Source organism: Trachurus japonicus, chromosome 21 (assembly GCF_045865225.1).
Source record: "Trachurus japonicus isolate A0001 chromosome 21, Traja_1.0".
NCBI lineage: Eukaryota > Metazoa > Chordata > Actinopteri > Carangiformes > Carangidae > Trachurus > Trachurus japonicus.
The window spans coordinates 29,652,282-29,676,170 of record NC_140927.1 but is presented as its reverse complement, the minus strand read 5'-3'; the positions used below and the strand labels follow the sequence as shown (position 1 = coordinate 29,676,170).

The 23,889-nt window shown below is 40.3% G+C and overlaps 1 protein-coding gene and 1 long non-coding RNA gene across 2 annotated transcripts in view; one reads left to right on the top strand and one right to left on the bottom strand.

Moving 5' to 3' along the window:
* The window catches only part of LOC146965504 (uncharacterized), a 518,674-nt gene that overhangs the window by 370,856 nt on the left and 123,929 nt on the right, over positions 1–23,889 (top strand). The window lies entirely within an intron of this gene.
* Positions 2,000–12,563, bottom strand: tnfaip6 (tumor necrosis factor, alpha-induced protein 6). Its single transcript, XM_085764742.1, has 6 exons — positions 12,366–12,563; positions 10,750–10,887; positions 9,130–9,291; positions 3,459–3,687; positions 2,361–2,401; positions 2,000–2,252 (listed from the first exon to the last, which is right to left on the bottom strand). The coding sequence occupies exons 1-6, from the start codon at positions 12,463–12,465 to the stop codon at positions 2,131–2,133; spliced, it is 792 nt and encodes a 263-aa protein (XP_085620868.1). The 5' UTR covers positions 12,466–12,563; the 3' UTR covers positions 2,000–2,130.

The following is a 23,889-nucleotide window of genomic DNA, read 5'->3' as shown; positions in this document are numbered from 1 at the left end:
AGGCGTTACATTAGTTCTTAATACTTCGCACTATGTGTGTGTAATTAATTCTTATTGGTCAGAAACAGGTGGGGGAGTGGCTGTGGTTTAGACTTAGCCCTCCCTTCGTTGGTGCCCTCTGGCTGGCACAGGCTGGTCCCATCTTCCCAGCACACGAACCTCTGGGCCTGAAACACAACAAACTCTCCCTACTCTGACATTAATGTAGGTGTCTGAGGGGTCAGGGCAGATAATACAGATCATTAAAACTTCTTCCTCACAATCATCATCATTCAGCAGACCACAGGCCTCTCATCCTCTCCTCCCTTTGGCCGTGGAGATACAGTATGTTTTGGTTTCACTGTGGCTCTGTGTGCTCTCAACTTCCTCTGAATGATCAAACAGGTTACTGGTACTCATTGCATTATGAATTAAAGGGATAGTTCACCCAAAATTCAAATTTCACTCATTATCTACTCACCCTCATGTCGACTAAGGGCTGGGAGAAGTTTCAGAGTCCTCCGTGCCTTCTCTGAGTTACAGCGGGGCTCCGTGCAGCACTGCATGTCCATATGACGGTAGCGAACGGGGCTCACTTTTCTTCATCCAAAAAGACACCAAAAAACATCCAAATACCTCCATAGTGCTCGTCTGTAATGTCCCTCTTGTATTGAAGCCCCAACATGAGGAATTGTTCCGAAAAAAATTAAATAAGTCAATATTTTAAGCTGGTTTGTAGCGGAAGCTCCCAGCACTGCAATTCCTGGTCCGTCCAAATCTCGCGCGATTTGCACTGACGCCGGCGCGAGATTTGGACCGAATGATGAGGAATAATGAGTGAAATTTAAATTTTGGGTGAACTATCCCTTTAAATGGGTAAAATGTCTGTGTAAGTGCTCAATCTACTAAAACAATCATCAGTGAGACATATTCAGTGTTGATCAGTAATGTCAAAGTGGAGAATATATGTTCAGTGTTAGTTCTGCAATCTCCAGTGTAGAGACACAGGTTCAGCTTTATCTCATCAGTCAGTAAGACATTGGTGTTCTGTTTTATTTAGCCTATTAATCAGTAAGGCAATATATCAACTTCAGTTAGTAAAGGTAAATATTCAGTGTTAAGACAGTTTTCACCCTAACATATACCACACAAATTTGGCCTAATGGATTTAATGATCAATGTTTACTACATTATTTTCTATTAATGAGGATGAATTCATAAAAACCTCATCCCTGAAATTAACAAAATCCATTAAGATGTTTATGTTTTGCTAGACTAAAATGATGTCAGTAATGTTTATGTGAGCCCTCTACATTCTTATTTATGTTTCATTTGTCATTTTTGATAATTAATTTACAATTAACTCTGTTTTAGGCTACTTAATGTTAACATTTGTTAATGTTGTTGATTTATTGTCTGTGTAAATGTCTCTTAAATTGTGTGTTTGTCTAGATTAGTTTTGTACATTTTCTGTAAATTTCATATCTGGCATACAGTTTATAAGGGTAAAAAATAATGATAAAGAAACTTTAAAAGTATATATATATATTAACAGCAGTGATAATAAGGTAATTCAAGGTGTTTCTAGGAAGCAGCAGGTTGATGACGCCAGAAATTAATTCAGAAAAACTGGAAAATGTAAAATTTGTGTGTCTTGAACTAAGATAATTATTTTGTACAGACATTATGCAACAAACCGCACAATAAGAACCTGTAACTGAGCCAATGAAAACTGGGCAGTGCCAGGAAACAATAATCCTAAATAAAACCACTAAGTACAAGTTTACAGCCACTGAAAAATTAATATTTAAATACAACATCTTTGTTTTTATATTTATGCAATTATATCTCCTGTATAGTTTCAAATACATACAGTAGCACAACAACTTTCTATGGCTCATAAAGATGCAGAGATAAGTCAATATAAAATGAATAAATAGAAACCACATTTGTTTTCTGTATTGTGTGGAAAAAGTCGAGGTTGTTTCTATAACATAAGAACGACATCACAGAGTTCAGCACAGTTTAATGACCTTGTTTATTCATTTAATTATCCATTTAATGAGCTATAAACACTCATTCATTACAGTAAACGAGGTAATGACATTATAAATACAGCAACAGGATTACATCAGTGTGTTAAACCATCAGTCAGTGAAAGTAGTGGGTGTGATTGTGTGAGAACAGCGACGCATTAAAGGCCGTGTATTGTAGCCTGAAGCCGCCGGCGGTGACGGACGCATCGGACAGGAACTTTAACGTCATCACGTTTCCTGTAACACACACAAAAAAATATATATATACTATATTAAAAAAATGCATCAGTTAGACAAAAATCTGTTGTTTTAGCAACATAGAAAAATTGTACGTCGACACCTCACCTGTGCTGATCATGTCGTCTGGTAGATAATCACCGCAGAACCTGAGAAGAAAAAGGAAATTCAGATCAAACATTGAATAATTTCAAGCAAAAAAACCTTTCTAAGGGATAATTACCATTTTTTACAATCTGGACCTTATTTCTAGCATAAAATACGATCATTTACTCCCCCAGATAACTTTGGTGTCATTACAAGTCGTTCCGACGAAATTAGCTCCAGCCGAGAGCCGTGTATATCCATATAATGGAGTCTACAGGGCAGCAGAATGCAGCCTCTAAATAACACATTATCTGCCACGAAACTCGTTCATTTCACCAATATTTAGTTCTGATAGGCTAGTGCTATTCCCCTCTGAGTCCGGGGTTAGCTGTTATCAACATCCGGGGTCTGTAGGTTGACCTACTGACCTCTGACCTGGATGATGTCATCTCTGAGCTTGTTGCTACCGCTAACGCTACGGTTTCGTTTCTAACAAAATGAGCAGCTGGATGAAGTTCAGCTTCCACAGGCTTCCTCTCCTCAGCCTGGACTCACTAAAGCTCCGGCTAGTTGAGATAAAAATGGACCCGAATGCTGAAGCAGAATGATTATTGTCAGAATGAGCCGGGCGGCGCTCATAGATGACATCATCCAGGTCAGAGGTCAGTAGGTCAACCTACAGACCCCGGATGTTGATAGCAGCTAACCCCGGACTCAGAGGGGAATAGCACTAGCCTATCAGAACTAAATATTGGTGAAATGAAGGAGTTTCTCTGCAGATAATGTGTTATTTAGAGGCTACATTCTGCTGCCCTGTAGACTCCATTATACGGATATACGTGGCTCTCGGCTGGAGCTCATTTCGTGGGAACGACTTGTAATGACACCAAAGTTATCTGGGGGAGTAAATGATCATATTTTATGCTAGAAATAAGGTCCAGATTGTAAAAAATGGTAATTATCCTTTAAAGTGAGAATTTGCTGTTTTTCTTAGTTTTTCTCTTGAATATCTTCATTTTTCAACTACTGGTTGGTTTTTATTGGACATTTTTACTATTTCCTGCCATTTTACAGATGAAATAATGACTTTATAAACTGATTGATCAGTTGCTCCTTTACCTGCCGGCGAAGCCCGACACGTCGTCGTAGCTGTCGTACACCTCCAGGTAATCTGCGATGCACGCCGTGTCGTCCTCCACGTCGAACTCCAGGAAGCGGAGGAGGATCTTCTGGCCCAGACGGACCCGGATGTGCCAGTAGCAGATCTGCTCGTCCTGGTACTCGTCAGGGAAACCAGGAGACTGGATCATCTTCTTCTGGTCCGTCAAAACGCCTCCGCACTCTTTAGCTGGAAGACACGAGAACCAACACAAGGTAGAGATCAGAGTTTTGATCTGAAATACAATGACTTCCTTTGAAGGGATAGTTCAACATTTTGGCAAATTGGCCCATTGTCATAATCCCTATAGTCATAGCAGTAGGTTCGTTACCTTTAATTGTCGGTGCAAGCTATTTTTAGAACGGCGGAGCAGAGCCGCGAGCTGCTCAGAGCTACACTACGGAGGCTCATGGGGTTTCTTTGTTTCCCTCATCAAACTCATCAAATACACAATCCAACAACTCCACAACGCTTTGGTGGACAAGTTGTGACCTGCACATTCACCACGCTATGAGATAATTACAAGACGGAGTTGTTTTCGAGGTAAATTCATGCAAAACCGCTGATGCGCGTTGCCTTCAGGGGCAGTTTTTCGGGAACCAGTCTCTGTATTTCCCTCTAAAACAACTCTGTCTGGTAACGTTCTGTTATTATCTCATAGCGTGATGAATGTGCAGGTCACAACTTGTCCACCAGAGCGTTGTGGAGTTGTTGGATTGTGTATTTGATGAGTTTGATGAGGGAAACCAAGAAATCCCATGAGCCTCCGTATAGCGTAGCTCTGAGCAGCTCGCGGCTCTGCTCCGCCGTTCTAGAAATAGCTTGCACCGACAATTAAAGGTAACGAATTTACTGCTGTGACTATAGGGATTATGGCAATGGGCCAATTTGCCAAAATGTTGAACTATCCCTTTAACTACATGCGGAAGTGTCCTCAGATAAGATACTGAACCCCCAAAATTACCCCAGATGTGTCATTGGTGTGTTTGGTTTGACATAAATATGCCATATGTAGATTAAAATGGGTGAATGTGACTTTATGTGGTTGTAGAGACTAGAAAAGTGCTATATGAAAAATTGCTGCATAAATGTCAAGTCCATTGGAGCTGTAAATCATTTCATAACTCTGTTGCTGCCTTCAATGTGGTCACTTCTGTATAAAGGATCTTTGGTGCAGGTCCTGGAGGGGACAACCACACTTTACATACATACACTGTATATTTTCTAATTTACCACACATTTACACTAACCACAGTGAAAAGCAGCTCTGCACCACACAGTCATTCAGGGACGTGGGTAAATTTGGTGTCTTGTGTTCTCAGGCCAGACTGTGTTCTCCTTTAATCAGGGGGTGGGACTGTAGACGAGAAGTATTTTTGGTTTGGGGGTCTGTCTGTTCAGAATAAACCGAAAGAAATCCAGCTATTGAGTAAAGGAAATCAAATACACATGTGGAGACCGGTTGACAACGGCATCAAAAGCTTTTTTCCCCACCAGACGAACCTGGAGGGGTCTGAAGATGAAAATGAATTTAGTTTGAAATCGTCTGTTAAGCCGACGTCCAGCATGTCTGATGTGGACGGAGACTCGACCTCCAGAGCTGATCAATGAGAGACCGGGAGACAATGTGTGTGTGGCATCTTGTGTCCAGCAGAGAGTGCTAAAGAGTCTGAGTCTGCTGGGTTCATGTATCGATCACAAATCTATTACAACTGAGTTTAAAGCTGCTCTAAACAATTACGTCATGTTTGCGTCAAACCGAAACTCAACATTAAAGTTTTGTTTCACTCTTCCAGTAGGACGGACACAATGATGCATTTAGAGTTGCATATTTTTATAGGAGTTAGTGGAAACTGAAACACATGCTGCTTCGTTAACATGTTTTTCATAGTAATATGATAATGATACTTTTTTATTCTGTTCAGTTTCTATTATAAAGCAGCAGCAATGGACCTGAGCACTGAAACCTGTAGGCCTACATATGGACCTGGCTGTTCCCTGAACAGCTTTAAATTATGATAATTATCCTCTCTATTCAATATGTTTTTACTTTATGTGCTGTGAGAATGGACGGGGAGGGGGTTGGAGGGGGGGCCGCCTGAGAGGAAACATCTGTATGAAGTCACAGTTAATATTTCTTGTCAAGGAACTAAGTCAAAAGACACAAAACAAGAGATGAAAGCTCACTACAATGAGACACAAACCAGCTATAAAGAGACATACAGTTACCATAAAAAGTTACCATAAAAAGACAAAGAGACATAAACTTAATAATAGAGGCAAAAACTGACGATAAAGATATGAAAAACCACCACAAAGAGACAAAAACTCACTAAAAGAGACAGAAACTCAATGATAAAGAGACATAAAACTACCATAAAATGATACAAAGACAGAAAAACTCATTAAGACAAAACCTGACAACAAGGAGACACAAAATCACTATGAAGAGACAAAAACCCACTAAAAGAGGTAGAGACTCACTAAGAGACAAAAATCATAAAAAGACACAAAATCACTATATGAAGAGACAAAAACTCACTAAAAGAGACAGAAACTCAATGAAAAGATTCAAAAACTGACAACAAAAAGACATAAAATTACCATAAAACGATACAAACTGACTACAAAGACACAAAAACTCATTAATAGAGACAAAACCTGACAACAAGGAGACACAAAATCACTATGAAGAGACAAAAACCCACGAAAAGAGGTGGAAATTCACTAAAAAGACCCACAAACTGACTATGAAAAGGCATGAAATTAGCATAAAATGATACAAACCGACTACAAAGACACAAAAACCCATAGCCAAAATAGAGACAAAACCTGACAACAAAGAGACACAAAATCACTATGAAGAGACAAAAACCCACTAAAAGAGGTGGAAACTCACTAAAAAGTTCCACAAACTGACTATAAAGAGACATACAATTACCAAAAAAAAGACACAAAATAACTATGAAGAGACAAAAACTCACTAAAACAGATCCACAAACTGACTATGAAAAGACATAAAGCGATACAAACCGACTGCAATGACACAAAAACTCATTAATAAAGACAAAACCTGACAACAAGGAGACACAAAATCACTATGAAGATGCAAAAACCCACTAAAAGAGGTGGAAACTCACTAAAAAGATCCACAAACTGACTATAAAGACGCATAAAACTACCATACAAAGACACAAAATCTCTATGAAGAGATAAAAACTCACTCAAACAGACACAAACTGACAACAAAGAGATGCAAACTGGAACCAAAGACATCAAATTTCCATCATGAGACATAAAACAACCACAGTTTACAGTCGTTTTGTGTATTGGAGGTTGTGGAGCAGCTTTCATCCTGTACGCGCCCTGGGCCAGTGTTCACATAATCCCTGTGTGATTGTTTTTTCTGGGTTTTTTTTTTTTTTTTTTTACCCATACGCCACATAAAAGACATATTTCCATGTCTTTGTAATGGACGATAAAGTTTTGATGATGCTGAATTTGTTTGTATACAGTATATATATTGTTTTTTTTCTGGCAGCTTCATGCTTTGTTTTCAACTTTTTATTTTTCAAAGTTCACTAATACTCAAATATCTGATGTCACCGTGTTGTCCTGGTGATTCGCTCTCTCTCTGTTATCTCCTCTTCCTCCTCTTCCTCCTCCACCAGCATCTTATCCAGACTGGAGCTGCCTTCGCTTCCTGCCGCCGGTTTATTCTCGGTGCGACTCAGATAAGTCACTGACTCATCAAACAGTCGCCGTGACGACACAGAGTGAGTCTGTGCAGCCTCAGACTTGATGACTCCTACTTAACCTCCCGTGACTCTTTTAACCACGGCCACACTCATCGTCACTTAACTCTGCGACCACACAGACGGACCCTCCTCTTGTTCAGACGTTTTACCTTCAACTTCAAACAGTCAAACACTACGACGGTGCCGCGTTTTAACTGTTAACTGCTCCATAAATCACATTTTTTATAATCAAACTGTCAGTATGCTGCAAAAGGGGTGAGAATAAAGAATTTAAAGCACACCTTTGTTGATGTTTTTAATGTTTTAGTGTCACTGATTCTTCTAATTAACTGAATTTTCACTTAAAATTTATCATAAATCAACTATCGCAAGATCTTTTTTCATCATGATTGTTATTTTATAGTGTTGTTTTCCCATTATCTGTTGGATTTTACACATTTGTTACAACTTTTATCCAACCACTGAAACAACAAACCCTACGCCAGCATGCGTATAGAGGGGACTGTGGTTGTCATGGTTATAATAACAATAAACATGCATAATGAAGCAAGCAACAGTGGCGTATGTATGTAACTTGGGCGCCATGGATACTATGATAACAGTCATACTAGCTTGGTTAGGTTGCGTAAAAAAAAAAGATTTGAGTTAAAATAAACAAATTAGTGTTGTCATAGTTATGGTAGTTTTTCTTCCTCTTTGTCTCTTTGTCACCGCATCCTGACATACAGCGAGCGAACCGGCAACGAAATTGACGATTTTATCGCAAGTAGCCTATAATCTATTGGTTCAGAATCCAAACCAATCAAATTATCGAGGGATGTACTGTAAACAAACTTCTGGCGCTATTTTTAGATTCCATTTCCTGGTTGCCATATTTAACATCTTGGAGTATATATTTTTTTATTTGATCTCAATGCAATTCTCTCATATTCTCCTCTCTCTGCTAACTAGCTTGTCAACAGGAAGCAGCGTGTGCTTTTCAACCAATTAGAAGTGTTTAGGGGCGGGACATGGCCGCGAAATGTCGTCCAGATAAAGAGAGAGCAAGCAAGTTTTTTAGAGGTGGGCGTCCTCGCTGGACAGAGCGATTGAAAAGTACGCATTTTAATCACTTTTTCTCGCTAGCTTGCTCATGTCGCTGTTGTGTCGCTGTATGTCAGGATGGCGTAGTCGGTTTGTATCGTTTTATGGTAATATATGGTATTCTAATATGGTAAAGACACAAAAACTCATTAATAAAGACAAAACCTGACAACAAAGAGACACAAACTCACTAAGAAGAGACAAAAACTGACTACAAAGACACATAAAACTATCATAAAAAGACACAGAATCACTATATGCAGAGACAAAAACTCACTAAAAGAGACAGAAACTCAATGAAAAGATTCACAAACAAAAAGACATAAAATTACCATAAAATGATACAAACCGACTACAAAGACACAAAAACTCATTAATAGAGACAAAACCTGACAACAAGGAGACACAAAATCACTATGAAGATACAAAAACCCACTAAAAGAGGTGGAAACTTACTAAAAAGATCCACAAAAATTGACTATGAGACATAAAATTACCAAAAAAAGACACAAAATCACTATGAAGAGACAAAAACTCACTAAAACAGATCCACAAACTGACTATGAAAAGACAGTAGTATTAAACTACGTTACCACAATTTTTACCCTCTGCTCCTGTCATAATCACTACGGCCACTAGGTGTCGCCTAACAACAGAATGTAACTATGGGACATAACAACCTGCTGAAAACCTTTTTCTTTTTTTGTTATCTAAAATTACAGATGTGCGCAATTTTTTTTTCATACAGGACTTAACAACGTACAGAAGGTGAACAATGTTGCGAACTCACAGTCGGGGTTGTAGCAGTAAACGTCCCACTTCTCGCTCTTGTTCAGCCTGTAGCCGTAGTCGATGATGCCGACCTTCCCGAAGCCGCAGTTGGCTCCGGCCTTGACGATGGGGTAACCGACCCGACCTCTGTCGAACCACCCGGCTGAGCACACGTGGAAACCTGAAGAAGAGGAGAAAAACATCTGGCTGTCAAGGGCCCCAACAGACGACCAAAAACTCTCAAAAACTCCCAGATGCTCCATGTTTTACAGTGGATTTTCAAAATAAAACCTTTGAGGATGTTTCCATTGAAAAAAGAATCCAGATGTGAGGAGATAAAAGGTTGTAGAAGCGAGTTCAATACTCTCAGGTTGTATATAATATGTCATCCTGCACAAAACCTACAGACACAACTCAGGGCTGAGACAGACCCACAAGTTAACCATCCTGATATGGTTGGGGAAATATAAATGTCGTAAAATTTGTGACTCCTGAACTATTTTATGACCTTCCTTTTTCAATTTTTTCTCAATTACTCTTTCTTTTCATTGGTTTTCCATATCTCTTGTTTTATACCCATGTGTGTTGGTTAACCCTCTAGGCGCCCAAGTTTATTTAGGAAAATATTAAGTTTGGATTTCAGGATTTCACAAGGCTGTAGCTTTTAAGTGGTGAGAGATAAATCTATGGTGTAAATGAGAAAAATATTCATAATGACCTAAAGTTTGTGATGGGAGTAAATGTACTCATCTAATTTGCATATTGTGACGTCACCGGGTGGCAGCCCCATTGGATTACGTGACTTCCAGTAAAACTGAATTTTGAACATATTTACACAGAAAAAAAAATTATATTGACATCTCATCCTCAAAGTAAAGCAACAGGGGTCTGATTGGAGCATTTACAGGCGCCTAGAGGGGTAATAAGCTCATTATACTGTGTGTATATACAGTATGTATACATAAAACTATCTTTGGCTCCATAAAAAAAGAAATATCTGTGCAGAATAAAAAAAACCTTTCTGTAAATTCTCTCTGCCAACCACAGCCCCCCTGAGGAGAACAGCCCTGGACAGAGCTTCTGCAGAGCATTAAAAGGAGTTTTTGTTCTCTTTTGTCGGTTTTACTTCATTCGTGGCGACGGCTCCAGTCAAGAGTCTGGTGTAGAGTTACAATGAGCAGACCTCAGTCAGAGCCCAGATAACAGAGGGGGCCTCGGTGGCAGACGGTGACGATGCCAAAGCCGGTAGCTGAATCCGGTCTCTGGATTTCAAATGTTAAAGGTGTTGTATTTTAACGGCACTATAGTGGGAGAGTTTTAAGATTTCTATTGAAGAAGCTCTCGTGGAAAGAAAGAGTTTCCCTCCCTCGCTGACCTTTAACCTGCCAACACACATAAACCTCTGCATCTCTGTAAAAAGCATTCACTTTGCTGTTACATCACACACTCACTCAACGTCTGTGCAGACTTTATTTCATGGGAGAGAGCTAAGACAAACACAACTGTGGTCACGGTTTTTTGGGGAGGTTAATGGATCGTGAGCAATGACACTAAACCGGCTCAGGCTGAGTTACGACTCTCTCCATCCTCATCCTCATCATCATGTTGTGGATGTGTTAATGCTGCAGTGCAGTCAGACCTATCTGTCGAGCCGCCTCCAGCTGCTCGTACGTGGCCAGACTCCCTCCCTCGTACTTGCAGACTGCCTTGGCCTCTTTATACGTCAGCTGGTATCTCCCTTTGCGCGATTCCCGGTGGTAAACTCCAGCTGCCTGTTCTGTCAAAGAGACGGAAAAACAAAAGCTGTTTTAACTGCGTCTGAAAGGGGGGAAAAAAAAAACCTGCAGCGAGAGAAACCACATCATGGTATCCATCTGTAGTCGGTGACAAGTGTTTCTAGAGTCGAAACCATGGAGGCAAATAATTAACTGTGTGACATTGTGCTTCGTGTTGGACGCCTGTCAACAATGTGGTCACTTGCTCCTCAGCGGGGAGTCCTCTGCTGATCCTGTTTGGGCTTTTACGCATGCATGACCGCAAAACTAGGCAGAGGGACTGAGAAAATTAGCCTTGAGCTTTTGCACATGTTGACTTTTTTTTAAATTTTTTGCTTTTTCTCATCATGCAACAGGAGTTGGGTTGTCGATTCTGTGGTAAATGATGAAGTTTGTGCAGTTTTTTTTCATGCTGCTGCTGCTGCTGTTGTTTCAGTCCTGTTTTTATTCACTAATCATATATACATATACAAAATATAGGTGATAGTTTGTATATGTGTATATATATAGGTATATTTTATACTTTATTTTACTCTTTTATATTATTGCTACATCTGTCTGCATTAGCTAAGTACTCTCTTTCAGAATGTTTGGAGCAGCTGACAGATGAATTTCCTTCGGGATTAATAAAGTATCTATCTATCTATCTATCTATCTATCTATCTATCTATCTATCTATCTATCTATCTATCTATCTATCAAGTTCAATATCTGCTTTAATTAACAGAAAACATTACCCACTCTTCAAACTCTTTGTGCAGCAGCTGTAATCTGCAGAACCTGAGCTCAGCGATAATGCAACAGAACAGAGGAGAGCAGATGAATGAATAATGGTAAACGCTGTGAGAGGTGAGGTCATTCCATGCAGCAGGCGTCCACCCTCACCTCGTAAAAACACAAACAGTGTGTAGAGTGAGAGAGGTGCTTGAACGCAGCCTGTCCAACATTCATAATCAACACTCAGAGAAACAGAAACAGAATGAATCAAACTATATCTGTTGTGTTTTGTGTTTTTGGGGGCTGAAGCTGCACAGATGAAGTCACACACACCACAGCCCCTCATGTTTACTGGCCCCAGTGCAGAACTCAGCCACAGCCAGGTCATAAACAAGCAGGTTTGGCACTGAGGCTTGAAGCTGCTGGACGGCTGCATATAGACCATTAATCCTCTATTTTTCCACTCACACAACTTTTTCTTTTATGTGAAGATGCTGTGATGACTGTGCATAATAAAACACACAGACATGAAGTTCCCACAGCACATGAGAAGATCTTAAACTTCAGCTGCTCAGTAACTTTTAATCTGCAGCCTGATGATTAAAAACTGCAGATTGTAGCCTAATAACTCAGTGAAAAATAAAAGTTAAAACAGCATTAGTTGTGTAAATAGTTAGCCTATAACCGGATGGAGAACAAGTTGAAGTGCGACAACTTTCTAACCTCCAACCAACAATAAAGAAAAGATAAAGAAGATCCTCACCGAGCCATATGGAGTTGTGAAATATTCCGTTTTTGAAGCCCCACGCCTGCGCCTCTTTGAGCAGGAAGCCGAAGGTCCAGAGGAGAGCGAGGAGCCGCATCCTGCAGCTGCTGCGGGTGCTGCTGGCCAGATGTTTCCAGGAGCTCGCGCCGCCGCCTCTGGCTTTATACAGCGCAGCTACCGCTCCGTCACCGTCACCGGACCGGGGCCGATCCCCGAGAGAGAGGAGAGAGAGAGAGAGAGAGAGAGAGAGGAGGGAGGGAAGGAGGAGGTCGACCAGGACCCGGGTCTTCTCTTCAGAGGTGGAGGAGGAAGTACCCGGATCAAGAGGTAAAAAAAAAAAAGTATAGGCCTAGAGTTGCAAAATCATTCACTGATTCATTCATTCATCGTTTATCTGATCCCAAGACACATTGAGATAGAGACTTTAGCTATTTACAGCTGAGCAGTGTTGAAAGTTGAAAAGTGAAAGTGGAAGGAAAGAAAAACCCAAGAAATAGGCTAAAACAACAGTAAAATCCACAAAAACATCTACAAAAACCTCAATGATAAAAAATAAAGATCAGCTAAAACAGGAACATCTGGAATCTGGAACAGCTTGATATGTTCTTACTACTAAGATAAAGCTGCTTATTAGGGCAGGTGTGCATAGCTACTGTAGGCTATTACTGGTTTTTAACTGATGTGCATAATGTCAGCATAACTTTAATTAAGATTTCATTCTATAGGCCTACTGTGATTTCAATATACTTGGTAGAAATTCGATTCATTGTACTTTTATGGCTTTTTTTCTGTTTTTGTTTTTATTGTGATATGGACAAATCAATCAATCAATCAATCAATCAATCAATCAATCAATCAAATCAATCAAATGTTATTTATATAGCACCCTTCAAAGCAAATACATGCTGTGCTTTACATTTTGATTGAAAAAGTATAAGAAGTGAGAGGAGAAGAATGGCGTGGAGACTAATGCACGAAGATTCAAAACAACAATACAATCTAGCAATATTAAAAGATAAAAACACAATAAAACATGATAAAACATAAAAAAGAGAGACAATAATTGAAGAGAAAGAGAGAAATAAAATGCAGCAATGGGCCTGGGTCAGGATTTGAACCCAGGACACTGACACCTCCTCTTTTATCTCCTTTTAGCTCTGGTTTGGTCTCCTCCACCGCAGCTCTGGGGCTTTTCTTGCTGCTGAGTTAATGGTTTCAGCAGCTGGACAACTTCGTTCAGGAGGCAGATGGTTTCGTTGAAGATGCAAAATTCAACAGCTGCAGGAAAGAGTGACATTTATATATATTAGTGACATACCATACATGTTGTTTTTACCTCTGGTTGTCATGGCTGCTGAGAGCCAATCAGAAAGCGACTGTGGGCGTCTACGTCATTGTTTCCAGTGTTTCCAACAGTCTTGAATTTTCGCCCAACGCCTATAGACAGTCAAGGCCTTGAACATCCTGAAACCAGCCCATGCAGCTGCTTTTTCCAACATGTTCTGTCTTAAATCCTCGAAAACTCTGGAAAACTCTAAATTTAACAGTGAGGTGTGAACGTCATCCGTCTGTCTGTCGGCCGGTCGGTGTTGGGTGGGCCTCGGAAAGTGGGTTCAGACAGGTTAAACAGATTTAGGGTGAGACACTGGAAGGTGGAGATGGAGCTTCCTGTCTCAGAGGGTGGGTGGATGTAATATTGTTTAATAAAAGTGATTAAAAGTCCTTGGCTCCTTTCTCACCTCCACAGAACCGACCAATCACAGCCCGAGGTTGGTGTGAACGCCTGAGTGTCAATGAGTATATCAACCTCTGAGGCTGCAGTTCCTCTTCTGACCACTAGAGTGAGTCGCCAGCTCTGAGTCAGTCTCCATAGACTCCCATGTTAAAATGTCCTTTAAAGGGATAGTTCATTTTGGCAAATTGGCCCATTGCCATAATCCCTATAGTCATAGCAGTAGGTTCGTTACCTTTAATTGTCGGTGCAAGCTATTTTTAGAACGGTGGAGCAGAGCCGCGAGCTGCTCAGAGCTACGCTACGGAGGCTCATGGGATTTCTTGGTTTCCCTCATCAAACTCATCAAATACACAATCCAACAACTCCAAAACGCTCTGGTGGACAAGTTGTGACCTGCACATTCACCACGCTATGAGATGATAACACAATGTTACCAGACAGAGTTGTTTTAGAGGGAAATTCATGCAAAATCGCTGATGCGCGTTCCCGTCGGGGGCAGTTTTTCGGCAAGTAGTCTCTGCATTTACCTCTAAAACAACTCTGTCTGGTAACGTTCTGGGACAAGGACAGCTGCTGCACATGTAAACGCACTAACTGTTATATTTTTAATTTATCTTTTGTTCACCTATATTGTAAATGAAGTCTCTGCCTCAGTGTTTTCCTGAGCTAAAATGATTTTTTTGTTCAGCTTCAGCAGCTGTTGGGAAAAGTCACTGAGAGTTACCAGAACAGTGACTGTGATGTAGGTCGGAGGCCCTGTGGTGAGTTACGAGGGGGTCCACACCTCGAGTGAACTCTTTCACATGTTGTCATGGTGATTTAGTAACGCTGACTGACGCAACCTTATGATGCTTCAACGCTGCATCATCATTTTATCATTTTGATGTCGTGTTTAAAGACCAGAGGCCTCCTCAGCTTCCCCGCAGAGTCCCGTCACCACAGTTGCTCAACATCAGGCCACAGCGCGGGGGGAGTAGGGGTGTGGGGGTGGGTGGGGTAGGAGGGCATTGTTGAGGAAAGGGCAATAATACACAGCACCATGTGTGAGGTTGTTTCCAGATGTGAGGTGTCTCCCACAGCGTCATACAGTAATTGTGTAAAACCAAACTGAGTGTTTCCTAACAGAGTCCCCACAGTCCAGAGCAGAATATGTTGTTGAACCTTTGATCAGATATTGAGCAAGTTTCATTTGGATTTTAGACTAAAAATCAACTTTAACAATTAGCAAAAGAAAGTAAAGCAATTTCAGTTCAGTGACTAAATATTTGTAATTAAAACACGTTTATGTTATCACTGCATTAAAGCAGAAGTAAGCAGAATGTTTATGTTAATATAAGTCTTAAATAGTTATATCTTCCGACGGCAATCACTTCTATAGAGTGTTTGGTCTGAAACACGGGTCTGTCCGTCACTCTGCTCTGCTGTAAGCCGAGGAGAAAACTTTCCTTGTATCCTACAACCTTTATCCAATGAGGAGAGAGAACGGCATAAAGGGGCGGTCCTCTCTGTGTGTGCAGCCAAGGGATGCGCGTGAATGTGGTGACGTAGGGACGAGGACGGGGACTGCTAACTCCATTGGCTGACAAGAAGTTAGCCAAAACCACCAGATCGCTGACTTCTGCTTTAAATAATAATGATGTTTATTGTGAAGCACTTTTTTTAAGAGACTTAAAGCAGAAGTAAGCGATCCAGTCGTTTTGGCTAACTTCCTGTCAGCCGATGGAGTTAGCAGTCCCCATCCTCGTCCCTACGTCACCACATTCACGCGCATCCCTTGGCTGCACACACAGAGAGGACTGCCCCTTTATGCCGTTCTCTCTCCTCATTGGATAAAGGTTGTAGGATACAAGGAAAGTTTTCTCCTCGGCTTACAGCAGAGCAGAGTGACTGACAGACCCGTGTTTCAGACCAAACACTCTATAGAAGTGATTGCCGTCGGAAGATATAACTATTTAAGACTTATATTAACACAAACATTCCACTTACTTCTGCTTTAACTGTACAATTTTCCTTTGCACATTTTATCATCTTTCAGCTCGTTGTTTTGGTTTATATGGTCAGTAGCTTTACTGCTGCGTTTCTATTTCATTATTTTCTTAAACCTCATTTAAACTTCAAGTTCAGACATACAGTAGCCTACTACTCTCAAGAACAGAAGAGTCTGTTTAGCTGTCAGACGTTTATCACTGGTTGAGAACAAAAGAGTGATAAAAAAGTTGCCAGACACACAACTTTAAATTAATGCTGATGTTGTTCCATGTTTGATAGTGTCACTTTGGTAGGGAACTACTAATAAGTTTACTTAGATGTTGTATTTACATCTTAGCGTTAGACCTGTGTACCATATGGTATTTAAAATGTACAAACTTATGCTTGGTTTGTAATTTTAACAAAAAAAAAAGCTTTAAATTATATTGCTTGTTATTACAAGGTTTATCTTATCTCACTTTTTCTTTTTTCGAATTTTTTACATAAATCATCAAATACTGTTTATGTTACATTGAGGATTGTGTTGCCCATGTGATATTTAAGCCCTAATGAAGAGATATAAAAAGTGTTTTTTTTACTATATTTCCATTTAATATCTGTCCATACAGCGGTTTGCACAGCGGAAACAACTCATTAATTAGATTATAGTGTTATACATTTATTACATGTTTAAACCTTTGCTTTCACAAATGCCGGATGGACTTAAAGTGAAACACTGATATTGTTACAAGTCGTAGTTAGAAGTCTTACAAATGGTCGATTTCTCAATGAATAAGATGATTTGTTCTCAAATATAACGTAACTCTGTGGGGGAAAAAATACACACGTGGGTTCTTATAAAACTACTCATTGTTTCTCAGCATTGAGCTCAGGACACACCATTTGTAAATAATGCAATAGTTTGCAATATGATATGTCCTTTTCTGAGAAACACAGGTTAATGTTTGAGGGCAAACACATACTACGCACTGATGACTGCTGGGTAAAATTGTCCTGAATTGGTTCCAGATCTGGGAGGAAATGACCTGTACCGTCTTAATTCCCCGAGCGCCTCTCCCATTCAAACCCACACATGGAAAGTCCTTCTCAGACGCAGTAATTGTGACACACTGTATATTACAACTGCATCTTTACAGGAGATTCATCATCATTTCCATGCGTCCAACAAGTGGTGGAGGGCTAAGTGGTTACGCGCCCCGGAGTGAGTAGTTTGTATCAGGATAAAACAACAATAAAAGTGTATGAAATTATTTATACCACTGACCTCATGTCTGCATTGAGGGCAATGAGTTCGAGTAAATCATTTTTGAAAGTGTACAGCAATAAATGGAAAGTCAGAGCTCACATAGAACATTGACATTAAAGTTTGGAAATCTAAATTAAAAAGAAAACATATTGAACGAAAAACAACATCCCAATGATCCTTCTGTCTGTATGATTCATTTAGCTGCATTACACGTCAGAGAATTACGTTTAACTTTAATAAGCCTGGCCCTTGAAGCTGGATTTATGAGTTTGTGTTGCTAGCCGGCTTTAGCATGACGGTGGTAGTAGCCTACTGTATATCATAAAGACAAGTTGTGCCTTAATAATATTTGAGAATTTTAATATGTGATTTATCACTTTAAATTGTATGACGTACTCTACATTTAAAGGCAGAGCGTTTAGGCTACTGCTCCTACTAGCTTGGCTAGTTAGCCATAACGTTTAGCTGGTATGTTTATTTGGGGCGGCAGTGGCTCAGGCAGTAGAGCGGGTCGTCCAATAATCAGAGGGTTGGCGGTTTGAATCCCGCTCTGTCCCATGTCGCTGTCGTAGTAGTGTCCTTGGGCAAGACACCTACCCACCTTGCCTCGACTGAATGTGCATGAATGATCTTGGTAGTGGTCGGAGGGGCCGTGTGGCGCACATTGGCAGCCATGCTTCTGTCAGTCTGCCCCAATGGCTATAGATATAGCTTTCCACCACTGGTGTCAATGTGTATTGAATAATAGTTTCTGTAAAGCGCTTTGGGTGTTTGGACAAGCGCTATATAAATGTAATCCATTAGTAGCTATGTGTTGCTCTCTATTATGACCAGACTTAGCTACTTAGCTACTCATTTGTTGTGTAAACTATTAGTACAATGACAAAGCATCAGTTAGATTTTAATTATGAACAGGTGGGATCAATTAAATTCATTGTTTTTATTAGTTAGCCCCAAAGCTTAGCCTGTGAGCTGCAGTGGCGCTGACTAGTGAAATAATGACGTGTTCCAGTAGAACTTGATAAGATATTCCTACAGTAGTTCCAGTCTGGCCATTTCATATGAAACGCACCCTGAAGTCTTGGAGGAACTTTATTCAGACCCGGCTCATTTGGAGCTGTTTTTCCGAAAACAGGGAGCATTTCACCCCAAAGATCAGTTTGTTCGGGCAGATGTGGACACAGCAATAGCGCTCGGATGCAGAATAAGGAACTTTCAACGAACAGGTGTGTTGGTTCGAGCTGAAAATATATACCCAGGATGGCTTTGGTCTGCTTCCTTTTTTTTGTTGAGGTCCGGGCTTCCATCGTGGTTCGAACCGGGTCTGATTTTAATTTTCAGGCCCGTTTAGACCTCTATTCCATGTTTTTTGTTTCTCCCGTGTAACCTCCTCCTCCTCTTCCTTCCACGTAAGATTTCTGACCAATGAGAGAATAGTTGGTTTGCGTAGGCTATGGCATTTGTTTAGCTACAACTTTGGACCGTTTGGGACTGTTACCATGTGAACACAAATGACCCAAAAGAGAAATGTAACACTAAAATCGTTTTAGCTGCTGAATTAGAACAAAGAAAACGAGCCACACGTCTGAATATAACGTTATTAACCCTCAGCTCACAATCCAAGATGGCCACTCGGCAACACTGAGTAAAAACTGTAGCCTACATTGCATCGTTTATTAGGGTTTATTACTTGTTTTTTGTGTTGTTGAATAATCTTTAGTGACAGTACTGTGTACCTTGTACCTGTACACATGTTGCTTTCACACACAAACTGTCACATAATGTCTCGTTATCAACTGGTAGCGATGCAACTAACAACAATAGCTAAACAGAAGGATTACTTCTCCAACTTGTAACCAGAACATGGCCGACTCAGCTGGACGTCATTCCCAGCTTCAGAGGTTAATGGAACATGTGAGAAACGACCTCTTACTCAGGCCGTCTTGTAAACTAGACCTTTGATGACAACAAGGTGGACTCCAAACAGTTGCTATAGTGAAAGGCTAAAAAAAAAAGAGCTGAAAGATGATGGAAAGTCTCTGTTGAGTTGAGGGGAACTGTGGGTTTTCCACTCGTAGTGACAGCTCTCACATTACAGATTAGTCATGTGATCCATTATTCATGTGAAAATCATCTTTATAGTTCAGCTGTGAGGTGGTTATGAGCAATATTTTTGTAGTAGCTACATCAAATGACTAATCGCTCGCAACAACAGGCCAGACAGTTGTTTTCAGCTGGAGAACGCAGTGGTGGAGGAGCCAGATGTTTCCCCTGGGAGCTGGTGGAGACCAAAACCAGAGCTAAAAGACAGGAAACACCGGAAATCAGTGATTATGTTGCTCCATATCTCCTATATCTACTCATATTGTCAACTTCAGAAGATAAAGCCTACATTAAGATGCCCATATAATGTAGGCTACTTCCACATCTGGCTGTTCTCCTCTGGTTCTCACTGACAGCTGAGAGGTTTTCTGCATGTGCGCTAAAGCTGGTCCAGATGTGAAAGCTGCATTTGACATAATTCTGTATTTGGGCCAGGAAAAAAACAAAAAAGCAATACTTATAGGCCTATCGGTATTTATTTGGCTATGTATATGGGATGTGTTGAAAACTTGTTTCTATTGCCAACAAGTGGCCTTAATGAAACTGCATGTAAAGTCATTATCTACATACATTTGATCCAAATTGAAATATAAAACATCTCCTGGAATATTATATCCAAGTGTAGGTTAGTTTATTTTACTTTGTCTGTCAATGTCCCACAGTGTCCTTGAGCCGTGTGGAAATCATTGCCGACTGTTGGAGTGGGGTGGGGTAGGATGGGGTGGGGGCAACATGTGGTTGGTAACTAATTACTGCCCTGAAATGACGTGACTTCCTCCTTTAACATATGTGAAACACGTTTCTGGAGCAGAGCTCGCTTTACTGTTCAGTCTTCTCCCTCTGAGTGTTGCTGTGAACTATCGCCACATGGGTGTCAGCGGAGCCAGATGGAGAGAAGATGGGTGGATGATTGGATGATTGGATGAATAGATGGATGGATGGATGGATGGATGGATGAGGGGAGAGATGCAGAGGATAATAGTGTCTTTGTTTCTAGACTTTTTATTTGGCCGCACCGACCCAACTCCCATGATTTAATATCCTGGCACTGCCATGTGTCAAACTGGAGCTGTTCATCACCCTGGTGGTCTATGACACACACACTCATGCATGAACACACACACACACACACACACACACACACATAGACACACTTACACCAGAGGAACCAATAAAAAAAAGTCCTGTCAACACACATTTAATCCTTAAAATTGAAAAGACTAATGAATACATGTAGTAATATTTCAACACATTTATGTGGGAAAGTCCTGTGTGAACTTTTTTAACAAGCACCATCCAAACGGTAACTATGGCGAATCCTGCTGCTGCTGCTGCTGATTTTTTTTTTTTCTGTGTCACATGCTGTTGCCGAGTTGTTAGGAAGCATCCCAGTATTCATCCTGTAACTAACATGAACTACTGCAGCACAGCTGTCATTCATCAGCTGATCAACAGTGAATATTGGATGTTCAACATATCAACTTACAAGGTGATGATGTCACTGTTGTGTTTCTGCCCCCTAGTGGTAAAAAAAAGAAGAAGATAAAAACAGATATTGCAGGTTTCAATTAAAAGCAGCAATCAATTATTAATATAAACACTTTTTTTTTAAAGATTGCTCCATAAATTGATTCCTTTGCATTACATTTGTTTGTTTCTTAAATATCGCTCTTCCTTTTAAGTGGCAGTGACTTCTTTTCTTTTTTCAAATATGGAAAACATTTTCTGGATGTTTACCTGTAAAGCTTTCTTATGAGCTTTGTAGTTAATACCATGAAGCTGTACATGAATTAAGTAAAGTACAACAACTAAATTAGGAGCTGGAGCACAGGAAAAGGTTTTTAAAGAGGTGGCGCCCCCTAGTGGTTCACAGAGGAAACAGCAAAGCGTCGTCTCCTCAGTTCTTGTATTAGATGGATTTGTTGTTTGCATACATGTTCATATAGTATTTGTATACATCATATAGATAGATAGATGCCATAAAATGATATATTTCTTTGTCATATATGTGAATAAGTTTGTGTAGTTGTCTATATATATTTTATATTTTACAATTTGGAAGTAGAGAGTGGTTTCTGGCCCAACTTCACCAATCCACAAGGTGCATGGAGAGTGAAAACAAAGTGGAGAGCATTCAAAGGAGCTCCAGCAACACTTATAATGGAAAACAACTTTATGCAACTTTATACAACTTTATATTTTACAATTTGCCACCAATTATTTCCTTTTTGCTGTCCTTTAATCTGTATAATAACATTATATATCATCTCCAAATTATCATTATGAAACAAATGAAGATAATATTTTGTGTGCACTACACCGGGTGACAAAGTGAACCACCCATTTTTGTTTGGACACTTTGACTCTCAGACTGTCTGAAAACAACATGCACCTTTCAAGTTGCTCTTTAGAATATTATTTATTTGATAAAATAACACAAAAAAATAAGTTTAAAAAAATCTGTAATATGAACCTTGTCCACACATTCCAGCTCCTACAACAACACACAGTTTTCCATATGAGAGAATGTGCACAAGCTCTTCCCGTCCACTAGGTGGCAGCAGAGGACCAGACACTGAGAAGAGTCCAGCTCCTGAAGAACCACATATCAACACGTAGCAGGACCGACAAAGACACCCACTACATACTGAACCCATATTTGATTGTTGAGCCCTTTATTTGAAAACTATGTGTTATAATAAATCCTCTTCTTCAACGGCCTCAACTCTGCTCTGGTGTCCGTCAACACAAGTCCTGATTGAACCTCGGGCCTCGGGGACTTGGACCTGGCTCCCGGTCCCGGTCCACATTCCAGCTCATCCCAGAGGTGCTGGACGGGGTTGAGAGGGTCAGGCCTCAGTGTGCAGGCCTGTCAAGTTCGTCCACACCAAACCAGAGAGACAAAACAACTAGTATTTATGGAGTTGGCTTTCTATCAAACAGGAAAAGGAGCCTTAATCCAAACTGTTGCCACGAAGCCGGAGGAAAAATGTTTCTCTAAAATATCATCAGCAACCGTCCGAGGCCCAAAAACCAAGAAAACCAGCTCCAGAGCTCCAGACCAAAAGAGAAAACGGTGGTCAGACTGTTTAAAATATGATTTAAGTTGTAATTTTTACTGAATGAAATCAAATTTAGATACAAAGGGACAAAAACGAAGAAAGAGGAACAGGTTTAGTGGAGAGGATAAATAAATTATAGTGATATAACAAAGATGTAGCAGCTCAAACAGGCACTTTTCTCTCTTTAATGAGAATTTAATAATACAGTAGGATGCTACAAATGTATTTTTCCTTTTTCCCGAAGAGCCCAATTCTTTCATTTGTACCAAACAAAACAAAATAATGACAATGATTCAATAGTTCAACAGTAGAAGATGAATTTCCTTCGGGATTAATAAAGTATTTATCTATCTTTATCTATCTATCTAGAAATGTCAATGCATCCTAATCTGATGTCTTAAATAATAAAACCCCACTATCAAACTGAAACTGCTGCAGCAATGGAAACATTTCTGTGCAGAAACTCTCAGATCTCCTCGACGACAACGACAGCAACAACAGGAGGTCAAAGGTCAAAACATTGTGACTTTCTGACGGTGATGTTTCACATGGTCGACGGAGCCTTTGTGATGCATAATTATCTGAATGTGTTTGTGTGTGTGAGGTCGGATCTCATCAGTGTTGTGTTCATGGAAGCATGTGGACGCCCACGGAGAGGACGGGTGGAGACACACACACACACACACACACACACACAGTCGTTCAGGAGTTCATGTGAAAATGTCCTGTTTCGTGCACCAGACTGGGAACTGAACCAGTTTACACAAAACATTTACATCACAAAAAGAGGTCAGTGCTCCACAGGAAACAGAGCTGCAGCTTCTCCTCCCCAACCTCCTCTTCCTCCTCCTCCTCCTCCTCTTCCTCCTCCTCCTCCTCCCACTCTGTGCTTTCAAAGAGAAACACCTCATTAGTGTTATAAATTAGCTGGAACATCAGTTATATCAGCTGTGTTTATAAATATGCAAATATGCATGTGTTAATAGTGAGAGTGGGGCTGAACTGTGGCTACTTTTGGCTCCATGTTTGGTCTCCACCAGCTCCTCAAGGGGAAAAAATCTGACGGTAGATCAGTGGTGTGAAGGTCGATACAGTTGGTCGATACATGTCCAAATGTTTCAGGATCAAATTCTCACATTAAACAGTCGATACCATGACTCAATAATTTGGTATAAATGCATCTTTTATCATCAACAAATACACAGTAGAAAAACCCCCAACAAAATCATAACAAGCTCCAGTCTAAATAATACCTGGTTGATCTGAAATACATCTTCAGGGTTGTGTTATATTATGTTCATTGGTATTTATATGTGGATTTTGTGCAAGTTTTAGTTGTGTTTTCATGTTTTTAGTGAATCTTCAGTCTTGTCCTTGTTTCATGGA

What these genes read in the sequence shown, in the direction of transcription:
- tnfaip6 (XM_085764742.1), bottom strand. Translation starts at nt 12,465, where the DNA reads ATGCGGCTCCTCGCTCTCCTCTGGACCTTCGGCTTCCTGCTCAAAGAG. An exon ending in TTACTGCTACAACCCCGACT is followed by an intron (nt 3,688 to 9,129) that starts GTGAGTTCGCAA and finishes CGTGTCTTCCAG; the next exon opens with CTAAAGAGTGCGGAGGCGTT. An exon ending in GTGTCGGGCTTCGCCGGCAG is followed by an intron (nt 2,402 to 3,458) that starts GTAAAGGAGCAA and finishes TTTTCTTCTCAG; the next exon opens with GTTCTGCGGTGATTATCTAC.